General features: G+C 44.8%; 1 protein-coding gene across 2 annotated transcripts in view; it reads right to left on the reverse strand.

Annotated features, from left to right (window-relative positions):
• Nucleotides 1-17,418, reverse strand: part of chrne (cholinergic receptor, nicotinic, epsilon) — a 59,872-nt gene that overhangs the window by 42,165 nt on the left and 289 nt on the right. For both annotated transcript variants that reach the window (XM_041179001.1, XM_041179000.1), the window contains exons 2-5: nucleotides 16,595-16,682; nucleotides 1,850-1,983; nucleotides 526-570; nucleotides 164-273 (exon numbers count right to left, since the gene is read on the reverse strand). In XM_041179001.1, coding sequence (XP_041034935.1) covers nucleotides 164-273; nucleotides 526-570; nucleotides 1,850-1,945 — 251 coding nt within the window. In that variant the 5' untranslated portion in view covers nucleotides 1,946-1,983; nucleotides 16,595-16,682. The remainder of the gene's footprint in view (nucleotides 1-163; nucleotides 274-525; nucleotides 571-1,849; nucleotides 1,984-16,594; nucleotides 16,683-17,418) is intronic.

Here is a 17,418-nt window from a genome sequence, read left to right on the forward strand (position 1 = left end):
CCTGGGAGTGTGTTACACTCAGGGCAATAGTGAGCTGGGAGAGTGTTATTCTTGGGATAATAGTGAGCTAGGAGAGCGTGTTACACTCTGGGTAATTGTGAACTGGGGTATAATAGTGAGCTAGGAGTTGACTGTAGAAGAAGCACATAAGTAAGATACTTGCTTGTTCTCAAGGACGATTTCAGGAAGCCAGACCATGGAGGAAGGGATTCTGACCAGGTCAATGCCAGCATAATTGGACTTATTCCAAGATAAACGATAATCTTGCCATTGCTATTAAAAAGAAAGGAAATACAAAGCCATATTTATCCAGCCTTCCTGTCCCATTTCTTCAAAGCAACCTTCGTACATGAAAAAACTAGAAATCATTCCCTGGGGTTAATTGTTTTATTGAAACTCCCAACTTGAATAATGGTCTCACTTTTGAGTTATACCGACCTTAATCTTGTCACTTTAAGGTTACAATAGGCACAGTCTGTGCATTCTACTGCCTAACTGTCATGGAACTGGCCAAATAATACTTACGATTTCAATCCATACGTTTGTGGCAAGTGTCTCCTCCTTTTCATTCTGTTTAAAAATTAAAAAAGGATGTTACTGTTTGAGTTAGTCATGAAGAGATATTAATGTCAATAATGTTATTGGAAATTATTTTTAAATTGGGCTTGTAGTAGGGGTCTGTGTCTATGTGTGTGTCTGTGTGTGGTTTAATTGGATTAAAGACAAATAGTCTGGGTGCTTTAATGTATAGTAGTTAATTAGATAAACATAAGGAGTTTAAAGGTAGAGTACATTTACATTTGTTGAATAAACCATTCAAATGAATGGGTGAAATCTTGCACCTAGCTAGAGGACACCAAGCAATTTGTTTATATTACTAAAATTGGTGGAATGAAAGGATTAGGAGAGGTAAAATTAAAAAGCCTAGTAATACGATGGAAATTTAACATTCAAAGGGGAAGCTGGGTATAAACAGAAAGGAGTTGTGTGTGTGAGTCAGGGGCATTTAAGATCTAACCAGCCTGTGGGCCTACAACTACAAAGGAACCAAATTGCAAAGGACCTCATATTGAATTCATAAGGTCAAATATGCTTTGCCTGGTGTCTCTTTAAAGTCCAGGGGTTGTTATTGCCTTGGTGAAGATTTACGTGGGAGTGATTAATTTGGGGATTTGTTTAAAAGTTACTATGGTAGTAATTTGTAGACATATGTATGTGTTTAAATTTGTTGTTAAATTAATAAATGTTTAATTTCGTTTTGTATAAAAAAAACCTCTTGAGGCTTGGTGGTCTTATTCCTGAATTCAGAGCTGCATCTCAAACATACCAATTGAAAATAAGGTTATGACAGTTGTACAAGTTTCCTTCTGGGATTTAAACAACACAGCCTTTACCAACTGCCGTGTCATAACAGTTAGCTTATGCTTTGGCAGAAAACTTAATGTCAGGAGCTTTGCAAATTTGGAAACTGAGCACATTGGCTCATGTTTTCTTAGTAGTGTCAAGGACCTCATCTATCATCTCTATACTGTCAGGGATTCCAATGTCACTTTATCCTTCCGGTTCTCTTCGCTAAGTGAAAGGGGTAAAATGGCTTGATTGAACAGTTGCAGTTGAATCGATTACATTGGATGGGTTAAATGAGTTGAATTAGACATTTGCTAGTACAGAGCTCGAGTATTGGTGAAAAACGAGATGTGTCGAATTCTACATCTCTTTTTTTTAGTTGAATTAGTTGACTGTGGACAGACATCTGAAGAGGCATCATGGTGGTAACTGAGCAGTCTCAAATTCATTCAAACACACTGATAATGTTGATGCTTTAATGCAGTTGCTAAGAGTACCTTACCAATGAGATGAGATTGGTTAGTGTAAGTTTCAGCGTCACGTCAATAATATCCCCGTAAAACTTGGCTGGACGGATTCTCTTATCATAGTTGGCCATCAACTCATTCAAAAGGTTTTCTTCTATATTTGAACTAGCTGTAGATGAATTAGAGATTAATTTACTTCAAATTTCCAGCATATGTTTATTTATTCTTTATTTGGATGTGGACATCACTGGCTAGGCCAGCATTTGTTGCCCATCCCTAATTGCCCTTGAGAACTGAGTGGCTTGCAAAGCCATTTCAGAGGGCAGCTAAGAGACAACTACATTGCTGAGGGCCTGGAATCACATGTAGGCCAGACCAGGTAAGGGTGGCAGATTTCCTTCCCTAAAGGACATTATTGAACCAGATCGATTTTTTACTGCAATTCTTTCATAGTCACCATCACTGAGACTAGCTTTTAATTACAGAATTAATTTTAAATTCTAACATGGTGGGATTTGAACCTGTGCCCCCAAAGCATTAGCACCTTTGGATCACTAGTCCAGTGACATTACCATTACTCTACCGTCTCCTCACATAAGGGGAGTATAAAGTAAAAAGGACCAGCACATAAAGGGTTACCATGGGACTGAGTACAGTATCACCCACTCGGTGATGAAAGAGAACACATGGCCCACACACATAGGTCAGTATAGTGTTGGAGAGAGCCATGTGTAGAAGCAAGCACGGAGACAGCTCCTAGCTTGGACTCTTTACTGTGTACATGTACATAGTTCTTATAGTTAATAAATACTTACTGTTGAAGTACCTAAGACTACAAAGACCTTATTAAGACCTACAGAATGATACCTAGCACCTTATAACATGATGGCAGCGAATGAGAAAACCCAAAACCACGCAGAGACTGCAGAAAAAATTACAGTCCTGGAAAACTGAAGAAAAAAAATCGAAGAAGCATTCTGACCTGAAGAAAAGCTCAAGAGGCAAGGGTGCAGAAGAAAATCACCACAAGAAAGCTCCAAAGAAAGGCTTGGAGACTGAAGGCAGAACTTAAAATCCCTCACTACAGCAGAAGACTCCATATGGGTCCCGTGGAAATCCAGCTTCAATACCCAGAGAGTGCAGAGTCAGCAGGCCCAGCAACGGTGAGTTAAAACTTCACAATTCTTGGATGCAGCAAGTCCTGAGAAACCTTGAACTGCTGCAGTGGTTAGACATTGCCGGTTAAGATTGCAGTCTCTCAAAACCTGATTCCGGAGTCAGCTGTCTACTCACGTGGCACCCAAGCTCGTTCCGAACAAAGAAAAAAAAATTAATTCAAAAATCAATTGTGACTGAGGAAGCAGCTTTCAGCACCCAGCAAGTGCCAACATTCAACGCTTGCATGACCCTAGAACATAGCACTGAAGCAGGGAGGTCTTTATTCAGTCAGTCCAGGTAGCCATAGTTTTCAATGCTGAGCCCCAACACCATTACTGTGGGAACTAGACAAAACTGGCAAATGCAGGAAAACCCTTTGTTCTCAAACATACAGCATCTTGGATTTCAGCAACTTTGTAAAACGGAACCTGCAATTCTAAAATTTTAACCATGGATCAGAAATCCACTCTTCCAGATCAATTTGGACTTATCCAAGGCCTGGATCAATCACATAATTGGGGACTTTGGAGAAAATGATGCCTTCGATATGTGATTGCTTCAAGTCTAGATAGAAAGACAGAAGACTGCACAATCTTCACCATTTGTGACTCCTCAGATACTGAAGCAGTCCATGTCCATATGCAACAAGACCCAGACAATATCCAGGCTTGGGCTGACTGGTGGCAAGTAACATTCGCACCACAAAAGTTCCAGGCAATGACCATCTCCGACGAGAGAATCTAACCATCGCACCTTGACATTCAATGGCATTACCATCACTGAATCCCCCAGTATCAATATCCTGGGGCGGGTGGGGGGGGGCGTTACCATCAACCAGAAACTGGACTGGACTAGCCATATAAATACTGTGGCTACAAGAGCAGATCAGAGACTAGGAATCCTGCAGCAAGTAACTCACCTCCTGACTCCCCAAAAGCCTGTCCACCATCTACAAGGCACAAGTCAGGAGTGTGATGGAATACTCCCCACTTGCCTGGATGAGTGCAGCTCCCACAACACATCAAGGAACTTGACACCATCCATGACAAAGCAACCCGCTTGATTTCTACCCCATCAGCAAACATTAACTCCCTCCACCACCGAAGCACAGTAGCAGCAGTGTGTACCATCTACAAGATGCACTGTAAAAATTCACCAAGGTTCCTGAGCACCTTCCAAACCCTCAACCGCTACCATCTAGAAGGCAGGGGCAGTAGAGACATGGGAACATTGGCTCCTACATTATATCAGTGTCTAAGATTCAAAAGTACTTAATTGGCTTGAAGTCCTGTAAGGTGCTGTTAGAAATGGAAATTCTTTCTTCAACCCTGGAAGTAGGTGAGTTGACGGGGTTGGGGGATGGCTCATAGATTAAACGTTATAGACAAACAAAATCCAAAATATTCCTGCATGGTAAACCTTAACAATAGGACATGGGGCATATGAAGAATGGTTGATCAGGTACCCAATGGAGTTTATAGGAATGAGAGGTGATCTTAAGACATATAAGACCCTGAGGGGATTTGATAGGGTGGATACCGGGAGGATGTTTCCATTTGTGAGGTGGACACAGTTTAAGAATAAGAGATTTCCCTTTTAAGACTGAGATGAGGAGAAATATTTTCTCTCAGGCGGCTAATAGTCTGTGGAATTCTCCTCCCCAGAGAGCAGTGGAGGCTGGGTCATTGAATTTATTCAAGGCAGAGGTAGACAGATTTTAGATAGACAAAGGAGTCAGGGTTATGGGGGGTAGACAGGAAAGTGGAGATGAGACCACAAGCGGATCAGCCATCATCTTATTGAATGGTGGAGCGGGCTTGAAGGGCCAAATGGCCTACTCCTGCTCTTTAGTCCTATGTACGCTCAACCTGATGTAAGAGAAACTTAAAAGTCAATGCCAGGAACAACTTCTTCACACAAGGATCAACACTTGGAACGTGAGCACAGTTTGGGTGTCAGCATGGAGTCACTTTTGAGGTTTCAGATGTAATGAGGAGAAAGGCCTGTTTGGGCAGATGAGCTAAAGTTTGGCCTTCAACACCTGCCTTCATTCTGTGATTAATGTAAGGCGACACTGGCTTGTTAATGCTTGCAGGTCTATATTTGTTGAGTGTTCCTCGCGAGATTTAAATAGAAATGAAGTATTGTTGCAAAAATAGCCCTCCGACATTAATATTTGCAGGTCAACACAAAAAAGGCCCAGACTCCACAACCAAGGGGCCTTAGATTCTGAGTTCACAAAAGATCCATGGTGAGTGGGCGGAGGAAGACTGTGTAGTCCAGTGGTGCTATTAATTCATGCCAGGAGCCACTTAATGTCCTTCTCATCCCTCCCTCAGTAGACTTACTGCTCCTGGGAGTCAAGATACAGATTAGCTGTGGTCCAATTGAATGGTGGTGGAATTGGTTTGAGGGGTTGAATGACCTCCTATGCTTCTTGAGTCTTTGGGTCTCTACACAAGGCCTGTGATGATGCCCTACCTAGCTGAAAGGCAACCAAATGTTGGTCCCTCTCTCTTGCTTGCAGCCATTGTAGAAGGTAAGAGAATGCTATCGGGAGGCAACATTAGCCCATCTTCCATGCAGTGAGTAGAAGGAGAACGTTGACTCGAACAATTGGTCCTATCATTCTTCGCATTCTCTTCATCTTCAGCTCATGTGGAGAATTCAGGCAGGAACACAGCAGTTGGGCCAAATGACCTGCTTCTATGCTGTAAATTCCACATAATTCCTGTGCAGATGGCCCCTACACATACAGAGGAGGCAGTGGCGTTGTGGGAATGTTGCTGTACTAGTAAGCCACATAATGAGACAGGCTAATACTCTGCGAACATGGGCTCAAGTCACACCACAGCAGCCGCCAATTAATAAATCTGGAATATGAAGCTAATCTTCAGAAACTATCGTCGATTGTCACAAAAACCCATCTGGTGCCCTGTAGGGAAGGCAATTGGCCATCCTTATCTGATCTGGCCTACACGTGACTCCTGACATTAACTGCCCTCTGAAATGGCCTTGTGAGACAGTCACGTAGGGTTGGGCAACAAATGCCAGTGATGCCCACATCCCATGAAAGAATAAAGAGGGAAAAAAATTAACAATACCCTCAGAAGCCATCAAGAGCTGATCCTGTGTCGAAAAGCAGACATGGAAGTCATTCTGCAGTGTAGTGTATCACTGTGTTTCTGAGAGTGCTGTTCAAAATAGACAGTTGGTGGCACTGTGACACCCCCACCACCCCCCCCCCCCCACCTACCCTAACCATCACACAAGTCCAGCTTTTGGATCCAGCTCAAGGTGATGGGATGAGCCAATAGATTTTTGTTTCTGACCGGTGGGAAATTCTGACCTCCTCTGCCCCTCGCCATTCACTCACCACTCCCCCCTTCCCCACCCCGCACAATTGGTTTGAGGCTTTGAGGTGAGGTCCAAAAATGTGAAAAACCACACCGATAGGCTAGAGACTCAGAACAGCAGCGGCCAGAACAAGGCTGTGTAAAAATTGACCAACCTGACCACGTCAAGCATGGTGCTGAAGTTAATTTGGCAGAGTTGGCTTTGCATTGCCAGCTGTAGGATGTTAGGTCAATACTTATCCCTGTACCAACATCATTATAACAGATTGTCACTATACTGGTACTCCAGACACCCAGGGTAATGCTCTGGGGACCTGTGTTTGAATCCCACCATGGCAGATGATGATGACCATGAGACCATTGCTGATTGTTGTAAAAACCCATCTGGTTCACTAGTGCCCTTTAAGGAAGGAAATCTGCTGTCCTTACCTGGTCTGGCCTACATGTGACTCCAGCATTTAAGATTCAACCACAGCAGCAATGTTGGCTGCCGTGATTCCTACATCCCCACGGAGTATATTTCAAAAGGGTCTTCATTGCGTGAAAAGTGCTTTGGGACATCCTGAAGCCATGAAAGGCGCCAGATATGCGAGCTCTTTTACTGACAACTGGCTGAAACCAGACCACTCGGTGGACACCAATACTTGTCGTGGGACTTTCTAGTCTGCATCCAGCAATGCAATTATCCACTGGCTCTGGGAACAATCTCTGACAGGCAGGTATAGACCTGTTAACATACACAATGTTGCCCAACACAACCGTTAATATTTGCTTAGTGTAACTTGGCAAGTATAACGGTGCAGGAATATAGTGAATATGCTGTTATGACTAGTTATCAAAAGTGTTCAAATCCTGCACTGACTGCTTTCAAAACTTTCCCACTTTGTAAACTGCTTTTTAAAAAATATATATTTATCCCTCAATCAACATCAGGAGGTCACGTGGTGCAGTGGGTAGCTTTTCTACCCCTGATACCAGAAGCACCATGTTCGAGTCCCACTCCAGGACTTGAGGCAGATGATAAGAGCAGCAGAGACTCCTGGTCAGCCCTGCTTGACGTGGAATTAGACCCTTCAAGCTTATAGCCTTTGCCTTTGGGCAAGCAATGTGTCCCAGGGAAAACAAGCTACAGAAAAACAAATGTAAAACATGTGCTTTGTCTGCCTCACACATCCCTAGATGTGGGAAGCCTTCTAAGCCTAATTAGCATCACTTTAAAAAAAACAGATTAAGCTGTCATTATCACATTCTTGTATGTGGGATCTTGCTGTGTGCAAATTAGTTCCCTGCATTACAACATTTCAAAAGTACTTCACTGGCAGTAAAGTACCTTGCGGTATCCTGAGACCATGAAGTACAGTTATATAAATGTAAGTAAGCTATTTTATTTTTCAGCAAATGTCAGATACCACTTAGAGTTCATTTTCCACTTCGTTTAGATACCACATAAGAGTTTATTTTCACTCTCCTTAATCACCATCTACCAATATCTTTGCCATTAAGTTGCTTACCTACCGGTAGCCAACTTGGGTTCATTCTTGACATTTTAATTCCTGTCCTATGCACTAAAACCTTCAAATGCAAGAATTATGAAACCCTTCGAGAAACAAATGCGCAACTCTTATTTCTAACGTTAATGTGAACACAAGAAGGATAATTCACTTAAATCCTTTGGGTTTCCTTTTTATTTCAACTGAGTGATGATGAGTCTTACCTTCAAGCACCAAGCAGAGGATCAGGAGAAGTGGCAGAGCCATGGTGGTCAGTCGCTGCTCTTCACCAGTGTGCGGCTCTGCTTGCAAGAAGGGGCTATTTTTGGGTCTCTGGGCCGTGCTGGGTTTCACCTCCCCTGACGATGAAGCCCCAGCTGTTGGAAGGATCTCCGAAACTTCCTGAGGCTGCCAGCTGGTGGATTAACCCTATCCCAGTGGTAACTCTATCCAGCTGAGAAACAGCTGGCAGCGGTCTCTTGATTGGGGGGGGGGGGGGGAAGCAGTGAAGCTTTAAGAGTTGAGTTTACCCTTTTCCCAGTTCGCTGCAGCTACAGGAACACCACAGCCCTGAGAACTCCCCAGTCCATTTCGCCTACAGTCCGATATAGAAGAAAGAGCCAGGAAACTGGGGTCCACATACACCACGTTGCAGGGCTCATTGATAAGACTGTTTGAAAAGACTAAAGTATCCCAGGCTTTATAAATAGAGATGGAGAGTACAAGGAGCAAATCATGCTAAACCTTCATGGAACACTGGTTAGGCCTCAGCTGGAATATTGGGCTGAATATTCGGGCCCAGCTGAGTTTGAGAGTGAAGGGGGGTGTGGCCCAGAAATATTGGCACCGTTCGGCGTGCCAACAGCCCGACCCTTTTCCCTGCACTTTCGGGGCTGGCAGGACTACCCCGCAGTATTTCAGCACAATACGGCACAGGAGGGGACCATTCAGCCCATCGTGTATGTGATGGGAACAGGGAGAGTGCATGGAAGTGGGACTAATTCGATTGCACTTTGATGGGGCAGCAAAGGCATGATGGGCTGAATGGTCACCTCTGTGCTGCACAACACAGCAGATCTCACAGACAGCAGTGAGATAATGATCAGATCATCTGCTTTTTAGTGATTTTGATTTAGGGATAAATACTGTACTGGACACCAGGCAGAACTCCCCTGCTAGTCATCAGATATTGTCACAGGATCTTTAGCATCCACCTGCGTGAGCAGACAGGGCCTTAGTTTATTATATTATCTGAAAGGTGGAATCTCCAACAATGCGGTGCTCCCTCAGGACCGACCCTCCCAAAGGTGCAGCACTCCCTCAGTACTGACACTCCGACAGTGCCCCCTTCCTGGTCCTGACCCTCTGACAGTTTAATGCTCCCGCAGTACTGACCCTCCAACAGCGCAACACTGCCTCATTACTGATCATCCAACAGTGCAGCACTTCCTTAGTACTGACCATTTGACAGTGCAGCACTCCCTCAGTATTGACTTTCTGACAGTTCAGCACCCCCTCAGTACTGACCCTCCAACAGTGCAGCACTCTCTCGGTCCTGACCCTCTGACAGTGCAGCGCAACCCCAGTACTGCCCCTCCACACAGTGCAGTGCTCCCTCTCCCTACGACAGTGGTGCACTCCTTCAAAACTGCCCTCTGAGAGGGCAGCATCCCTCAGTATTGTACCGGGAGTGTCAACCTGGATTTAATGCTCAAGTCTTTGGAGTGGAACTTGAATGCATGGCCTCCTGATTCTCAGGTGAAAGTGCTACCCACTGAGCTAAGGCTATAGTACTCAGGCATTTAAATTAGAAGGGGCCTATTCAGTGTCCAGTCCGTGCTGAGTCAGCTGACCATGTGTGGGACAACAATCAGTACAGTTGGCCTCCATAGTTGGAAGAGGAACGTTCATCCCAGGAATGCTGGAGACTATGGAGTGTGTAACCATTGGGTGAGTACAAGGGCCGGGCTTGCCTCATAGTCAAACAGTCTGCCAACTCTCATTGTTAAGATCGGAGAATTGAAATTCTGCCACTCGCCCAGGGAGAAGTCAAGAATTGAGCTCACTCAGTGGTTCCCAAATTGTAGGTCACGATCAGAATTGGGGTCATAGAAATAACGAATGCGCCCCACACCACACCGAGGCCCAGGTGGTGTCCGGCCCACCCTTGCCCTGCTCGACTCTTGGTCACCATCTCTCTCTCTTTGAGCCATGGCTCCTGCCCTGGCCTCTTTACTGAGTCTCAAAGTCTGGCTCTGACCATGGACACAGCGGCAATGCCTCCACTGCTGAGCTGCAGCCTGTCTGAGCCCAAGCCCATCACCATGGCGCTGTGGAATGACCTGGGCCCCAACAGAAGCCACCACTGCTTCCTTGACCAAAGTCCGTGAACCGGAGTGGCTCAGATGAAGTAATGGACTGGTGAGTACATAAAATAATAATATTTTTGTATAGTGCTTTGAAAATCCAGATTTTCATATTTAAATGATGTATTTTATATGTTGATTTATAATATGTGAACTTTAATAATATACTCATTCTTAGTGTGCTGCTTTATTGGTGTTTTGTTTTTTGAGTGTCTGAGGTCACATTAATCTTCAAGGGTTAAAATGGGGTCGGATTGGAAAATAGGTTGCAAAGCGCTGAGCTAACTTTTTAGCATTTTCTGTGCAAGAGGACCATCTTGTGGCAATGGTGGGATACTGCAGCATTAAAACTTAAAAGATCTTCGGGGAATAGTTAGCAAAATGAAAACTTGCATTTATATAGCATCTTTAACATAGTTAAAAACATCTCAAGACTCTTCACTGGAATATTTAGAATCAGAGAATGACACAGAACAGAAGGAAGTTATTCAGCCAATCATGCATGAGCTGACTCTGACACAAAACTCAGAAACAGAACATAACAAGACTTAGGACTGGTGAAATGGGTAGATACTAGGCAGATGAAATTTAACACAGAGAAACGTTAAGTGATTTATTCCGGTAGAAAGAATGAGGAGTGGCATTATAAACTAAATGGAACCATTGGGGGAGAGGTGCAGGAACAGAGAGAGAGAGCGCTTTTTATTGTTGTGATCTGGAATTGGACTGCCTAAAAGTGCAGTGGCAGTAGATTCAATAATAACTTTCAAAAGAGAATAAGATAAATACTTGAAGGGAAAACATTTATAGAGCTATGGGGAAAGAGCAGGGGCAGTGAGATTAATCTAGTTCTACCAAACAGCCAGCACAGACATGATGGGCCAAATAGCCTCCTTCGTGCTGTAAGATTCATGGTTCTTTGGCAGAGCTATCAAGTTAATCCCTTTCCCTTGCTCTTTCCCCATATTATTTATCTAATTATTTTTGAAAATTGTCATTGAATCTGCTTCCACATCCAGTGGAATTGAAGCCTGACAGTGCTTTATAAATATTTAGCATAATGTAGTTGCTTTTGTGCTCTATTAATAAAGCCAAAGATCAGATGAATTAATGTACTGGTGAGTACATAAAATAATAACATTTTTACAAAGTATTTAAAAATCCAGATTTTCATTTTCTATTATATGTTGATTTATAACATGTGAACTTTAATAATTATATACTAAATGTTACTATACTTTTTTAACAATAATTCACAATTTATTATGCTACTTTCATAATAAATGTTCATACATCCCCAGGTCTCTCTGTTCCTGCACTCTCTTCAAAAACATTAGACTCTGAGTCACATCAGGAGATATTAGGACAGTTGACCAAAAGCTTGGTCAAATAGCCCCCTCAAGGAGGAGAGCAAGGTGTAGAGGTATAGGAGGGAATTTGATGAGATGATGAAAATCAGGGATGCATAAGAGGCCAGAGTAGGAGGAATACAGAGATCTTGGAGGGTTATGGAGGTAAGGGAGAGCAAGGTTGTGGAGGTATTTGACCACGAGGGTGAGAATTTTAAAATTGAGATGATGCTAGACTGGGAGGAGTAAATGGAACTTGTTGCGAGTTAGGATACAGGCAGCAGAGCTTGGAATGAGCTGAAGTTTGTTGAGGGTGGGAGGTGGGAAGCCAAGCAGGAGACTATTGGAATAGTCAAGCCTAGAGGTGACAAACAAAGATAGGGTTTCTTCCCATTCCCGCCCAAACTGGCTGCCAGGTTTCCTAAGTTATAAGTGACTACAGTTTCAAAAATACTTTGTTCGCAGTGAAGTTGTTTGGGACGTATTGAGATTATGCAAGGTACTACACAAACACTAGTTCTTTTGTTCTTATTCAACCAAATTCCTTCTCCAATCTCCTTAAGATAATATGAGCCACAATGTTAACTCCCCACAGCCCATCCTCTCTGACTGGGCTTGTTTCCATTGGAGTCTAGAAGAGTGAGGGGTGATTTGATTGAAGTATACAAGATCCTGAACGGCCTTGACAAGGTGGACATGGAAAGGATGTTTCCTCTTGTGGGTGAGTGCAGGACTAGAGGGCACTGGTTTAAAATTAGGGGTCATCCTTTTAGGACAGAGATGAGGAGAATTTTTTTCTCTCAGAGGGTTGTGCGACTTTGGAACTCTCAGCCTCAGAAGGCGGTGGAGGGGGGGGTCACTGAATATTTTTAAGGTGGAGGTAGATTCTTGTTAGGCAAGGGAATCGAAGATTATTGGGGGTAGGTGGGAACGTGGAATTCGAAACACAAGCACATCGGCGGAACAGGCTCGGGGGCCGAATGATCTACTCCTGTTCCTATTTCTTGTGTTTCTTATGAATAGTCACAGCCTGGTCTATATAAACACTGCCAGTAAACATATTGTATCGTTTCATTTATTGTGGAGTTTGAGGGTTACAGGCAGAACAGCAGAAACATATTATCAGGCAATAGCAGGCCTAGGTCCACATGCTCTTTACAATATGCATAATGTAAATCTCTTACAACGTCCCACAGCTGATGTGTGAATCGGGACCGCTTCCAGATTAGTCTAACTTTTTTGAGTGACTACTTGATTCAACAAAGGTAATTTGGGATTTATACAACAGAAGAGCATCGTAACCTGTCTGTGTGTTCCGCTTTTGTGTTGCCACTTGATTCTGAAGCACACAGGGCATGTGAGTAAAACCTCAGCCCTCTATTCTACCTCTTTATCCCGCAGTTTGTCGTAGTTTCCTTGTTCTGTAGGGGTAATTTTAACACATAAGAGAAAGGATGTTTATTATGAAATGAAAGATAAACACTGTGGGTGCTGGAAATCTGCAGTAAAAACATGAAAGGCTGGAAAACACTCAGCAGGTCAGGCAGCAGCTGTTGGGGGGGGGAGAGAAAGAGAGAGAGAGAGAAACAGTTAACATTTCAGGACTGTTGAATTTTTGTCGGGAAGAAAGACTTGCATTTCTATAGCACCTTTCGTGATCTCAAGAAGTCTGACGGCACCTTACAGCCAATGAAGCACCTCTTTTGTGATGTCGTCGCTGTCGTAATACTGGAAACACAACAGCCAAGTTGCGCACAGCAAGATCCCACAAACAACAATGCGAAAATGACCAGGTAATCCTTTTTCTAGTGAAATTGGTTGAGGGATAAATTTTGGCTCCAGGACACCAGAGAGAACACCCTCACCACCACCCGCACTGCACCCCCCCCCCCCCCCCCACCCCGGCACCTGGCTCTTTTTTTGAAAAATGCCATGGGATCTTGTCTGCCCACCCGAGAGAGCAGACAGATCCTCAGTTTAATGTCTGATTCGCATCCAAAAAGCAGTGACAGTGCAGCACTCCCTCCGCACTACACTGGGATGCATCAATACGGTTAAATACAGTGAGGTTTTAATGACTAAGATGGTTGAAAATGTTTTATGAGAATAATTACTTTTCATTTTGTTTTCTATCAGTATAAAAATTTTATGCTCAAGTGGAAAAATACTGAAAGAGCTGCCATTGTTCCATCAAATGAATTGATTGAATTGAACGCATTGGAGAGAGCGCAGAAGAGGTTTATGAGAATGGTTCCAGGGATGAGACACTTCAGTTATGAGGAAAGATTAGAGAAGTCGGGACTGTTTTCCTTGGAGTGGAGAAGGCTAAGAGGAGACTTGGTAGAAATTTTTCAAAATCGTGAGGGGGCTGGGCAGGGTAGAGGGGGAAAACTGTTCCCGCTCGTAAACAGATCGAGGACCAGAGGGCACTGTTTTAAAATGTTTTGCAAAAGAAGCAAATACGAGGTGAGAAAAAAACTTTTTCACACAGCGAGTCGTTTGGGTTTGGAATGCACTGCCTGGAAGTGTGGTGGAGGCAGGTTCAATTGAGGCATTGAAGAGGGCATTGGAATGATTATTTAAATAGAAACAATGTGCAGGGTTATGGGGAAAAGGCAGGAGATTGGCACTAAGTTAAAATGCTCAGAGAGCTGGTGCAGACATGATGGGCCAAATGGCCTCCTTCTGCACCATAATAATTCTGTGATTCTGATTTGATTCAAACACTCCCAGGACAGGTACAACTCAGGGTTAGATACAGAGCAAAGCTCCCTCTACACTGTCCCCATCAAACACTCCCAGGACAGGTACAGCACGAGGTTAGATACAGAGTAAATCTCCTCTACACAGTCCCCATCAAACACTCCCAGGACAGGTACAGCACGAGTTTAGATACAAAGTAAAGCTCCCTCTTCACTGTCCCCATCAAACACTCCCAGGACAGGTACAGCACGGGGTTAGATACAGAGTAAATCTCCCTCTACACTGTCCCCATCAAACACTCCCAGGACAGGTACAGCACGGGGTTAGATACAGAGTAAAGCTCCCTCTACACTGTCCCCATCAAACACTCCCAGGACAGGTACAGCACGGGGTTAGATACAGAGTAAAGCTCCCTCTACATTGTCCCCATCAAACACTCCCAGGACAGGTACAGCACGGGGTTAGATACAGAGTAAATCTCCCTCTACCCTGTCCCCATCGAACACTCCCAGGACAGGTACAGCACGGGGTTAGATACAGAGTAAATCTCCCTCTACCCTGTCCCCATCAAACACTCCCAGGACAGGTACAGCACGGGGTTAGATACAGAGTAAAGCTGCCTCTAGACTGTCCCCATCAAACACTCCCAGGGTAGGTACAGCACGGGGTTAGATACAGACTAAAGCTCCCTCTACACTGTCCCAATAATGTGCCTCAGTCACAGCCTCAGCCTTCCATAACCCACATGAACTGTACTGAAATGGATGGCTAAACTCACTCACTCTTACACCTCTGGCCTGTAATGTGACTTCTGTCACATTCTCAAATTGGTTGATTCTTAACTGCCCTTCAGGCTGGGCCTAGCCAAACCCTCAGTTGCAGCCAACCACTACCAGGGCTGCAAGAAGGCCCACCAGCACCTTCTCAGGGCAATAAACTGCATCCTTACTGGCAACAATAATGACAACTTGTATTTATTTGGCTTCTTTAACTTCATAAAAATATTCCCGAGTGCTACACAGGAACATTCCAGAGCAAAATCTGACACCAAACGACATGAATGGGCAATAGGCTTGGTCAGAGAGGTGGATTTTGAGGAGCATCTTAAAGGAAGAGAGAGAGAGAAAGAGGCGGAGAGGTTTAGGGAGGGAGTTCCAGAGCTTAGGGCCCAGGCAGCTGAAGGCACGGCCGCCAATGGTGGAGCGATGGAAATCGGAGATGCTCAAGAGGCCGGAATTTGAGGAGCACAGAGATCTCGGAGAGTTGTGGTGTCGGAGGAGATAAGAGAGATAGAGAAGGGGTGGAGGGAGAGGGGAGCAGGGGTTGGCGAGGCCGTAGAGTGATTGAAAACGAGGATGGGATGAGTATCCTGAGAGCTTTTTTAAAAAATTTGCTTCATCCCAGCTGCCGGTTAAGATCGGTTAACTCAGCAGAGGCTGGGGATTGAGGCTAGAACCTTCCCAGTTTGTACGGGGGAGCTGATTCACCATCAGGTCGGGCTGCCTGATGGTGGGTTTATTTATGTTCGATCTTCTTGTTGGTTTTAACTTGAACAACACACTGTATACACTGAAACCTCCTCAGTCCAGAATTCTGTTGTTTAGAAATACCAGTTGTCTGGAAATCTTATGAGCAGGCTCTGAACACCCCACGGCATCATTTTAGCACAGTACATTGGGAGTGGAAATGTGGAAGATGCGGGATTTGGATAAGTAAAACTATTTTTATTGCTGATTTTGATCACGCTTCGGTTAAATATTTATATCTATGGTGTTTTACGGTTCACGTGCTTGTGGTTAGGTATCCTAATGTCATTCTATAATCCAGAAAATTCTGGACTGGAGAGGTTACAGTGTATTACAGAGAGAGACAGAGAGACGATTAATCATAGATTAATTTAGGGCGAGGCTAGATAAACACATGGGCCTGAATCTTCCTAAAAAACAGGAAAGCCGCCGCTTGGCCTTTTTGCTTGCCCGCCAACCGTAAGGTTGGAAGGGTAGCGTTAACAATTAGATCCATTACTTTCTTAATGGCCTCGATAGGCCGTTTACACATTGGCGAGCGCGCAGCCAACTCTGGCGAGCATCCACCGAACGAAATGTCGCAGGACTGCGCGATGACATCGGAATGCACGCCCGATATCATCGTGTTTCATTGTACACACCGGCCTGTCGGACCCGCTCCCACAGGCTGACTGAAAAATCCTGCCCATGAGGGAGAAAGGGTGAGATGGAAAGAGGGTGGGAGGGAGACTCAAGTGAAGCATAAATACCAGCACGGACCTGTTGGGCTGAAAGGTCTTTTGCTAGTGCTGTTATTTCTAGGTGATTCAATGGTAAGCTTTCTTCAACTTACTCGAAGATAAACGTGATGCACCCAATCAAAATCGAACCTGCTGACAGACCGACAATCAGATAGATGGTTTCGTTCAGGTCTAGCCTGTCTGTTGGGAGAACAAGATGAATCATTAGATTCTTACAGCACAGAAGGAGGCCATTCGGCCCATCGTGCCCATGAAAGCTCTTTGAAAGAGCTATCCAGTTAGTCCCATTTCTTCTCCCCAACCACCACCACCGCCAAAGCACCCCCACATCCACCCACCATCACCCACACCCTCCCCACAGCCCTGAAGAAAAACTTGCTTGGTGCCTTGGACAATATGATCCTGGTATGAGAGCTGGACTATTCGACTATGTGAGGGGCTGTAGGACGAATGCAGCGTTGGGCAGTTGGAGCCTAGAGGCACTGTAACCTTCCTTGCTGTCCTTAGAGCAGCTTACCCCCTTCTATTCCACTGCTTTCCAGCCCTGCCCCACTCTGATCTGCAATTCCAAATGAAGGCCCGAACTTGGGTGGGGGGTGGGGGGGTGGGGGGGGTGTAGAGGGGGTGCAGGGGTGGTGGCTTGGCTGGGAGGGGGTAAGGAGAGGCGTAAGGGGGTATTGCATCGGCTCATCCATCAGGCATACCTGTCGGGAGCTGGATCCTGGGCTAGAAGGTGAGTTTAGGTTTACTTTTGGGTCAATGGGTGCTCTTCCATGCCTTGAGCCTCCATTGTTTCAGGCTACCCCCCACCCCCCCTCCTGCCCACCCAAACCACCATGCCCCCAACCCCAACCAACACCCCCCCAACTCCTGATCCCCTCTGACAACCTTCACCCCTCTACCAATCCAACCCAGT

Source organism: Carcharodon carcharias, chromosome 33 (genome assembly GCF_017639515.1).
Source record: "Carcharodon carcharias isolate sCarCar2 chromosome 33, sCarCar2.pri, whole genome shotgun sequence".
Lineage (NCBI taxonomy): Eukaryota > Metazoa > Chordata > Chondrichthyes > Lamniformes > Lamnidae > Carcharodon > Carcharodon carcharias.